At 39.9% G+C, this 11,294-nt stretch overlaps 1 long non-coding RNA gene and 1 gene segment (V, D, J or C); both read left to right on the forward strand.

Moving 5' to 3' along the window:
- Positions 1-232: 232 nt before the first annotated feature.
- On the forward strand, positions 233-7,962 carry LOC122116736. The gene is made up of 4 exons (XR_006149009.1): positions 233-378; positions 502-780; positions 5,938-5,939; positions 7,952-7,962. It is a non-coding gene; the product is annotated as an uncharacterized LOC122116736 (long non-coding RNA).
- Positions 4,172-4,988, forward strand: LOC122116731. The segment is given in 2 exon segments: positions 4,172-4,233; positions 4,764-4,988. Coding segments are annotated over 2 exon segments (237 nt in total).
- Positions 7,963-11,294: the final 3,332 nt, after the last annotated feature.

Here is an 11,294-nt window from a genome sequence, read left to right on the forward strand (position 1 = left end):
CTGGAAGAGACGATAGCATAAGAACATGAAGGTTTATGAAGCAGAAGAGACTGAAGTAGATGTGAGTTCTTGGTTTAGGGAACATCTTATCTTTAAGGGGAGTTTTTTGGGCTATTGATAGGAGACAGGAATGTTACCTGAGAGATTTGGAGACTGCTAGTTCAGAAATTCATGAAGATCACAAAGCTACGTTTATAGCCATATTTTTAAATCTTTCCAACCCTGCTGATTTTCATGTGTCTTGAGCACAGCCCACTGCCCTGAGAACTTCTTCAGAGGCTGCTCACACCCTATGCAGGAGAAGGTTCCACTCAACAAACAGCTTGCACCTGAAGGCCACTGCTCAGCTGCTGGGGCTCCTGCTGCTCTGGCTCCCAGGTAAGGAAGAACAATGCCAGGGAATACTCATCTCATATTAACAGAGCAGCTTGAGGCTTCGTGGAAGTACTTGTATAATATCATTAATTACATGACTAATTGTTTTAATTTTTCCAATGTCAGGTGTCCATTGTGATGTCCAGTTGACTCAGTTACCATCCCTGCCTGTATCTCTGAGAGAGAGAGTCACCATCACCTGCAAAGCCAGTCAGGCCATTAGCAATTATTTACATTAGTAGCAGCAGAGAGCAGGGAAAGCTCCAAAGCTCCTGATCTATTTTGCACCTACTTGGCAATCTGGGGTCCCATGGAGGTTCAATGGAAGTGGATCTGGCACAGAGTTCACTCTCAGCATCAGCAGCCTGCAGCCTGAAGATTTTGCCACTTACTACTGTCAGCAGGGTAATTACTTACCTACCCCTGTGACACCAGTCATAACAAAAACCTCCCTGGAAAGCAGAAGTGAGAGGCTGGGCTGCCCCAGATGCTTATCCTGGTGCTTCAACTGCTGACAGAACATCTCAGATGCAGCCCCCATTTTTAAGTTCGCTGGAAAGCATTGAGAGATAGGTTCTAGAGTCAATTGCATACCTTAACTGTCTGTCCTCCTGCTCATCCCAAGCAGCACACACCTGACACTGCCTCTTCTGTGACTTACAAAGAACACTGCTCTGTACTCATGTATGGTCTAGTCTGTCCTAAAATTCTGCAGTCAATCAATAACGAAGCCATTCTATATATGTCAGGGAAGGTTTTTAAAGGCAAGGAAAAATTCCTTGTGAAAAGCATTTTGAAAACTACTTTTTTAAAGGAAAAGTAGTCGTTAAAATTTTTTAATTCAACTTTGGATTTCCATGAAATAATTTTATTTGAAGTACCATATGATTTTTGGGGATGCTAAATAATGTAATAAACAAGTGAGTTGAATACCTTCAAAATTTATCAACTTCCTGTCAGGGAATTTTATTTCCAGCAAATGTATTATTTTAAATAATTTCAACTCTCATGTCAAAACATACAATATTTTAATCTAGTTCTCAGAAAATTTGATTTGATACTGAGTATCATATAATTGTTCTAAGCTTTCGAAAGTAGAGTGGAAAAATAAGTTTTTAAAAAACTTCAGGAAATATCAAGAAAAAATTAACTAATACTTTGGATCAGGTTTTGGAAGGTTTGAACATGTTTTTTTTTCTGGTGCTTGATCTTAGAAGTGTTATTCAGAGAGCAGATAACAAAAGCACCCTTGGCTTCTGGCCTAGTTCACATAAATCCAAACTGAAGAATGGAAATAAATATATGTGAATAAATAAAATACATTTAAGACACTTGTGGAGTCATGCACTAGGTACAGTTATATAGTGACCCATTTTATACCTATATTTATCAGAGTAATCAGAAGTGACTTCCATATATCCTACAGACATACTGAATGTCATAAGTTCACATATATTAATTAACATGCATTCTTACACATGGAAATGTATATGGAAGGGAGGAGCTGGATTGGGAGGGATGGTTCAGAATGATGAAAGACTGATAGGTAAAGAAGAATTGCATTTATAACCTCATATGTTTAATGGAAATCATTTTATACAACTCCTTATAGATATTAAAAACAGAATTTAAGACGAGAGGTGTATCGAGTTCTCACTTGTCCACACTCTCACCTCTGTCCAAGTTCCTTGCATATTGTGGATTGATAGGATTGAGTCCCTTCCACCTTCCAATCTTACATGTGATTAGAAGATGGCCCATATCATTCAGAATATAAACAGGAAAGCAGAGAGGGAGAGCAGTGCTGGGAAATGTATTTCCTGAAGAGACTGTGGTGATGGGAGCCCATAGTTGATGATCCAGTGAAGTCACCGCCCAACTCTCAGAATATATCCAGGAGGGCATTACCCCATACCAGATATACACATGACTCTTCCTATTAGCAACTTGTAACTATAGCAAGAGTTTCAGGAAGTCTCAGTTCATGGAAAATGAGATATTTTCATGAAATATGTAAGTGACCATTCTCAAATAGAAATATTTCTTGACAAAAAAGAAGCAAACACAACTAAACATGTATGTACTAGTATTTTCTTTCCTACTCAGAAGGTGTCCAGAATTCAGGATCATCAATAGCATCTCTGAGAGCATGTTACCAATACAATATTACAAATCCACTTCACACCTACTGAATGTGAATCTGCATTTCAGCAAGTTAACAAGTAATCTTGGTAAGGATTAAGAAGTTGTATTTAGAAGAAGAAGAGTATCATAGGCAGAGAGCTGCTTTTTACTCCTCAATTAGCCTATTATGAGCACTTCTATTTAAACCAAATTTATCTCTCTCTCTTTCTCTCTCTCTCTCTCTCTCTCTCACACACACACACACACACACACACACACATGTGTGCATACACACAAACATGACACACTATTGTCAGTCCTTTTCATTAACAAAGTAGCTGACCTAAACTCTGAATAAAGAAGAGTTTGTTTAAGTCATAGTTTTAGATGCAGAACATCCCTGATGCTGTATCTTCATCTGTCTTTACTCTGAAGACTCTCTTGCATGTGGTACAATATGTTGTGTTAATAAAGAGAGAACCAGTTGTAATTTGAGGTGGCCAAGCCTATGGTTTTCTTCATTTGATAGCAGGTGACTATTATGAGAACTGCCTCACTGCATGAGAGTATCTTTAACCCTCTGGTGAGCAGTGGGTATAATCTCCAATCCCATAATATAATCACTTTCCACAAGTCACCTCTTCCATTGGCCTGGTTCATCCATTGGGGCAGCAGTACAAACACCCTGCATGTGCTCTTCCTTCCCTCAGGTGAAGCAGAGACTAAAATCTCTGAGACAAATAAACAGAGACTGGTTAAATTAGATTGTGACTGGAGATATTTGGAGATTTTATGTTAATTTAAGATAATCAAAATTATATATATATATATATATATATATATAATTTCAAGTAGTTACACAAAATGGTCTCACTTCAGTATGTCAATTAATAAGTACACCATATTTTGATCCTTTTACCCTTCCTGTACTCTCCTTTGATTAATTTGCTGTACAAATACATTATGGAGGAATGACAAGGTATTTAGTGAATTTAAAAAACTGTTACATTGAATTCATTCTTTCAAGGGTAATAATTTTTCCCATTACGTTAAAAGACCATTAGGGTACTTACAACCTGCAAGAGAAAATTTTGTTATTCTTGTCAATTCTATACCCTACATCTTAATATGAAGATCCTGGCAAATAGAGATGCAAGCATCCCTAAGAGATAACCTGGTAACTATGGTATGCCTCTTCATCTATCTCAACTCTGTGCTTTTATTGGTGAACTGTTTTGAGAATCAGTGCTGCTGATGCTTGACACTGTGTCTTTCTCTAGATTAGATGAGGGAGGAATGGAGGACCTAGACACAATGTCTATTCCTTTCCTAGAGTTTCTCCTGGACATAAAGCTGCATATCATTGGGCCTCTGATGCTGTTTTAGGGTGGTGAGGTGATGTGCATCCTGTTTTTCCCTCAATTCCAGATATTATCAGTGGAGTCCTTCTTTCCATGCTAAAGGCATCATGGATTTTATTGGTTGTCACCAAATATAGAACAGATCTGCTGCTACTTTTCTCAGAAGAGCAAGCCTTACCTCGCCTTGACTCTTCTCACACTGTTGCCCCAACCTGACTATTTGCATACTGCTCCCTAAGGAGGACCTTCCTTTCTAAGTCTGAGATAAAGGCTCAGATCAGAACTTGCCTTGACCTGTCAAAACTCCTCATTTCAGTCCTAAAAATGAAGTCCTTGTCTCAGCTCCTGTGGCTGTTAATGCTCTGGATCCCTGGTAACAGCAAAGGGGAATGAGAAATGAGAGTGGGGTGGCAGGGTGAGATCTGAGATTCCAGTTGTGCCCTATCCATGTGTTAGATGTGCAGGTCTTGTTAATCATGATCGGGTAAGTGAGGATTAGGTCTACAGAAGGAGTGAAAACCTGTGTTTGGTGAGGATAATGTATTATGCCTAGAGCCCTATTTATGCTTAAAATTATCTCTATTTTTTCACTTTAATGAGCATGGAAGATAGGGAGATGCCTTTTCCTTTTTAATTAAATCATTTAAGAGCATTTCTACTCAAATACCCCATTTCTCTCTCTCCCCCTCACACATAATCTGTATTAGTTCATTCGTAAAACAAGTTAATTTTCATAAGCTCTGAGTAGTTTTGTTTAACTCACAATTTTAGATGCAAAATGTTTTTATATTATAAGTCAAACCATGTAATATTAATAATAGGTAATACATCAAAATAAAAATAAAAAGCATGTCTCTGTACGTTTGTGTATAACATTGCACGTCTATCTTATTCTAATTTCAGGATCAAGTGGAGATGTTGTGATGACCCAGACTCCACTCCCCTTGCCTGTCAACCTAGGAGAGCTGGCCTCCATCTCTTGCAGGTCTATTCAGAACTTTCTATATAGCAATGGAAACACATATTTGAAATGGTTCCTGCAGAAGCGAGGGCAGTCTCCACAACTCCTGATCTATGAGGTTTCCAACTGAGAATCTGGGATCTCAGAAAGATTCAGTGTCAGTGGGTCAGGCACAGATTGCACATTGAAATGTAGCAGTGTGGAAACTGAGGATGCTGGGGTGTATTACTCCTTTCAAGCTACACATAATCCTCCCACAGTGAAACATCCCTGAACTAGAACCTCGCCTCTGGCTGGGTGAGCAGCCCTCATGTGTTGCTGGTCTGGGAAGCAGCAGAGAAGATTGTCTGAATGACCTGAGGAGGAAGATATTGTGATCAATGTGACTGGGTGGACATGAAGAGCGCATGATAATTGGATGCCTTGGAAACTACAAAGAGCAGGAGAAAATCATGTAAGGATAAAGACCAGGAGACTTTAGGTAAACAATGAGGTATCTAGTGAAAAAAATATGTGTCTCTTAAGTAGTACTATAGACAATCAGTGATATAAGCATCAAGTATCTTCTATGATTTTATTCCCTTCATAAGGAAACTTATAAAACTTCCATCATGCACATGGTTTTGGCCCATACATACAGTCTATGTTATGTTTTCTGTTCAGAAACTGGAAGCCCAGTTTTACTTTGTCTAGCATCTTCTCTGTTTGTCTCCAAACCCTGTATAAATATCAAGCCCTTCACAGAGTTCTCTCACTGGTTCCTCATTGAATCAAGCTTGGGCTGATACAGTACTGGAATCTCCACAGTGGTCTCTGGCCTTGTGTGCTCTGGGGCTCTGGTTCTATTTAAGACAGTGGAGTGTGATGAAGTCCTGTAATAGTGTTCAGAGGTCACAGAACTGAGACTGAGCCCTTGTATCTGTCTTGTATTCTGTCTTACATCTGTGTCTAGATTCTATTGACAGTTTTATGGTCTGAAGCATTGTATATCTTTTAGTGTCTCTAGGACAGAAAATCTCCATCACTTGATGGACCGAAACAATTTTGGAAGAGTCTGAATTTTTCTCACATGCTATGTCAACCTGGATGCAATTCATCCTCCAGCTGGGTTCAGAGCTGTGGGATAGACCATTGATTTTCAAGTACCAGCATGGTTGTTCTAGTAATAAGGCTTGTGATCATGATCCTGAACTGGGCTGTCAGCCCATCAATGTAACTGTAAGAGGATCAGACACATGCATCCATGGGACCAGGCAGAAGCAGGCAAGCACAGGAGAAAGAATATTATAAGGTTTATTATAGAAGCCATATTTCCCCCAAGTGGTAGCACATGGCCTCCATCACCATCCAGATAGCAAGAGGGTGTGAGGGATAGGAAGTCAGGTAAATGGGAGTTCAGGTGGGTCTGGTCAGAGAGAGGGAGGGGACAAATTATGGACGGAACTCCAGGATGGGAGGAGGGCCCAGTTCTGGGTGGAGCTAAGGAACAAAGCTGAGCACAACACTAACAGTAACTACACAGAAATATATTAAACTCAATTTTTAGTCCTTTAGGGACCATAGGTACATTCCCAATTGTGATGAGGGAGGTGCTGAGTGAATTTGGTTTCCTTTTCAATTGAGATACATTTCTTTCCTTTGTAAAAAAAAAAAAAAAAGCTCCGCAGTATCTTCTGTGAGAAAAAGAAATGAGATTGCAATATGGTGTCAGAATGCAAATGTGGATTGAGGGAGATACAGACCCTGTGTCCACAAAGCAGACAAATCCTCATGTGACCAACATGGTAATATAGTCAACACAAGTGTTGCTGCAAGCCACGAGGCCAGACCTCTGGTTCCTGTAGGCAGGGCTGTGAGCCTCCTGTGGCTAGAGTAACAGGAGTAGCTGTCTTCTTTGTAGTTCATAGTCTGAAAATTGAGCCACAGATATGAGGGACCCTCCAGAGGCTCTATCAGAGGTGGCATTACTGAGACTGCTAGGAGTTTGTTGCTTGAGGATTCCCAATAGTTTGTAATTCAGTATTCCAGCATGTAACATTTTCTGATTCTCAATAGTTTGTAATTCAGTATTCCAGAATGTAATATTTTCTGCTTCTTAGACTTAATATTTGAAGCCAAAATAATAACTAGTCCACCAGATAGCATCAATAAAGTTTCTTTGTTGTTGCTAATTATCATATTTTGACACTAGATTTGTTAGAGGAGGCCAATATGAACAACCTTCCAGGCCTTCACACTGAAATCAAATAAGAACAGGGAGACACTAATTCCTCCACCTGCACAGTCACATGGTACAATTGGAGGAAAAAGGACAATTTTCCTTCTGGGAATCAGTGTTTTGTTCTTCAGCAAAATTCATGTTATTCATGTTGTTCAGTGTTGTGTTGAAAACTAGCAGAGACCTGGTTTCTCTGGGTGTAGTTTTGTCCTCTGTGTTTACTTCACACTATTGGATATGTGTTTATTCACCCCTTGATGGGTTAACAATAGGGTGGTGGTATGGGAAGTGTTAAGAGCATGGGGTGGGGCTCAGTTGGAGGAAATACATCACTTGTGGGCATGTCCTTGGGGCTAATCTTGCCCTTACCACTTCCTATGGTTTGTTTTGTTTTGTTTTTGTTTTTTTCCTTTGGATTCTATTGTACCTTGAGTTGAGTAGCCTCTGCTAGATGGTCCCACAACCTGATCTTGGGCCTCACCTCAGGCCAAGGAGGTCAATGATTGTGATTTGAAATCTCTGAATCTATAAGCCCAAATTAGTACTTCCTTCCCTTATTTGTTCTTGTCATGTACTTGGTTTTACACATGTTCTGGGGAAAAGAGTCCACCATTCATGTAAAGACAGAATCATGTAAAAAGATGACATTTTTGGGGAAGTGGATAGCTGACCAGGTAGGGACTCAACACAGACTCTGGAGCTGAAACTGCCACCCCGTTTGGGCCTCAAGCTAGGGATTTTAAAGACAATACTCATGTGGTCAAGCCTGTCAACATGCAGGTGGCCAACAGGATTGTAGCGCACACACAAAGATTGCATATTTATGTCAGTGGCCAATGGGGTTACAGTCTGTCTCATTGTTGGGTCTTCGTCCGTCCCAAGAAAGACGGACGGGGTCCAAGGAAAGGTAAGTGCAGTGCTCCCCCGATCCCCAGCCTTCCTCAGCCTGGGAGACAATCAGACACAGTGGAGAGCCAAATCAAGTAGGAAGAAAACTCGTTTATTAACAGAGAGCAGCCCTTTTTAAAGCCCAAAAGGGCAGGTAGAATGGCGGGGGGGGGGGGGGGGGGGGGGGGGGAGGGGGGGGAGGGGGGGGGAGGAAACTACACTGTCAAGGTCACACCCTATCATGCACCTAAGCTTCCACTGGCTGATTATGCACTGAACCTAAGGGAAATTGGGCTCTGCCCACTCTACTCTTTCTCAGTGCCATCTTTGCTGCCCATGTGCTCTGCATCTCATAGTATCTGTTTGAACTAACCTATCATTCTGGTTTGAATTGGGATGCAAATTGGGTGGTCTCCACACAAAGCAGGTGGATATTCTCATTCATGGGGACATAGAATAGGCTGCTCCTTTCTGGCAGAGCAAAGGTGGCTGGGCTGTGTTACTGTTGATAACCAAACAGGGCTGCAGATCCTGTCTGGGTTATTGATAATCAAACAGGGCTACACATCACACAACCTGATCACAACAATCCTAAGGTGCTTTCCAAACAGTTTCCACATTTCCTGGGGTCTCAACAAACAGCGTATTTACTGACCCTGGGGGCTTTTGAGAAACCAGTATTTTGATTCTCAAGGGTGGGCAGGAACTCCTGGTATATTAAAAGAGGAGTTAGTTTTGGCTCACCCCAACAACACACACAAAATTTATGAAAACACCCATACCTACTGCATAGCAATCTGTAATTTAAGCACGTAATAAGGATCCATACAAGGTTTGAGAAATTAGGCTTTAGGGGAAATCTATTTTTGCTAAGGAGATCTTCACTTGGCAAAATTATTTAGCCACATATCAATATTCATCAATTCTGTAATCTCAGGCCTCAAAATAATAACTATTTTTAGAAATCTGAGCATATGTCAAGATTAAATAGCATTCAAAATATTGCCTAAAATCCACACAAGTGAGAGAAGTAAAGAAGTGGATTCAAGCAGAGGTTATTCTGGCCAATTGTTATTAAAAAGCTATCTCAAAAGAAACCTAGGTATTTGGATAATCTCCTATAATCATGGTTACTAGGGCTGTACAGATAGGTGGAACATGGTCTTGCCTGAATCTCCAAAACAAAACTAAAATGAAAAAGTTTAGGATTGCTGGGTCATAGGGGAGCTCTATGGGGAGTATTTTGAGGAACATCCACACTGCTTTCCAAAGTGGTTGAACAAGTTTACACTCCCACCAACAATGCAGTACAGTTCCCTTCTGTCCCCATCCCCTCCAACATCTGTTGTTATTAGAGTTCTTCATTATAGCCATTCTAACTGGGGTGAGGTGGTATCTCAATGTTGTTTTGATTTGCATTTCTTTTATGGCTATAGAGGTTGAGCATTTCTTCATGTGTCTATTGGCCATCCTTCTTTCCTCTTCAGAGAAGTTTCTCTTTAAGTCTTTAGCCCACTTGTTTATTGGGCAGTTGTATCTTTGAAGATTTGTTGATGGGGGATATAATTTGTTGAGTTCAAAGTATATTTTAGATTTGAGATCCCTGTCCGTTGTATGGCTAGTGAATATCTTCTCTCAATCTGTGGGCTTTCTATTGATCTTGCTAGCTATGTCCTTTGCCATGCAGAAGCTTTGCAACTTCATGCAATCCCATTTGTCCAACCTTTCTTTGATTTGTTGTGTTTCTGGGTCTCTATTAAGAAAATTTCAGCCTGTGCCAAGGAGACCTAGGGTTTCTCCTATTCCATCCTGTAATGTTTTGAGAGTGTCTGCTTTGACTCTGAGGTCTGATCCATTTGGAGTTGATTCTGGTGCAGGGTGATATATAAGGATCTAGCTTTAGTTTTCTACAAGTAGTTAACCAATTTTGCCAGCACCATTTATTGAAGAGGCTGTCTTTCTTCCATTCTATTTTTTTAGCTCCCTTATCGAAAATTAGATGGCTATAGGTCTGTAGGTTCATTTCTGGGTTTTCAATTCTATTCCATTGGTCCTGAGGTCTGTTCTTGTGCTAGTACCAAGCTGTTTTAATTACTATGGCTTTATATCAGAGTTTGAAATTTGGTATTGACATTCCTCCAGCACTATTCTTTCTATTGAGGAGCGTTTTTGCTATTCGGGGTCTTTTATTGTTCCATATGAATTTTTGGATTGCCTCTTCTATTTCCTTGAAAAATGAGGTTGGAATATTGATAGGTATCGCTTTGAATTTGTAGATAGCCTTGGGAAGTATTGCTATTTTCATGATGTTGATCTTTCCAATCCAGGAGCATGGGAGTTTTTGCCACTTTCTAAGTTCTGTTTTGATTTCCTTTTTCAAGTTTTTAAAGTTTTCATCATTGAGGTCCTTCACTTCTTTGGTTAAGTTAATTCCTAGGTGTTTTATTTTTTGTGGGGCTATTACGAATGCAGTTGCTTTCCTAATTTCAGCCCCTCTTTTCTCATTGTTGGCATACAGAAAAGCCATTGAGTTTTGAGGGTCAATTTTATACCCTGCTACTTTGCCAAAGTTTTGAATCAGCTTGAGTAATTTGGGAGTAGGGTCTATGAGTTTCTTTAAATACAAGATCATATCATCTGCAAAGAGGGAGAGTTTTACTTCTTCTTTTCATATTTGGATTCCCTTTATGTTTGCATCTTGTCTTATTGCTGCAGCTAGGCATTCTAATACTAGATTGAAGAGAAGTGGAGAGAGTGGACATCCTTGTCTTGTCCCAGAGTTAAGAGGAAATGGCTTTAGTTTTTCACCATTAAGTATAATGCTGGCTGTAGGTTTGTCATATACAGTGTTTATTGTATATAGGAATATTCCATAGATTCCTAATTTTTCCAGAACCTTCATCATAAAGGGGTGTTGGATCTTGTCAAATGCTTTTTCTTCATCTATTGAGATAACCATGTGGTTCTTATACTTGCTCCTGTTGATGTGATGAATAATATTAATTGATTTGCATATATTGAACCAGCTTTGCATCCCTGAAATGAATCCTGTTTGATCGTGCTGTATGATTTTTTGGATGAATTATTGAAGGTGATTGTCCAAAATTTTGTTGAGAAGTTTTGCATCAATGTTCATCAAAGAAATGGGTCTATAGTACTCTTTCTTTGATGAGTCCCTGCCTGATTTTGGGATGATGGTTATGATGGCTTCATAGAATGTGTTTGGTAGTAAACTTTCTCTTTCAATTCCATTGCAGGGTTGGAGGAGTATTGGTGTGAGCTCTGCTTGAGGGCCTTGTAAAATTCTGCTGTAAAAACATCTGGTCCTGAGCTTTTCTTAGATGGGAGGTCTTTTATTGTTGTTTCT

This window comes from Dipodomys spectabilis, unplaced genomic scaffold (genome assembly GCF_019054845.1).
Source record: "Dipodomys spectabilis isolate Male_0828 unplaced genomic scaffold, ASM1905484v1 ptg000137l, whole genome shotgun sequence".
NCBI classification, from domain to species: Eukaryota; Metazoa; Chordata; class Mammalia; order Rodentia; family Heteromyidae; genus Dipodomys; species Dipodomys spectabilis.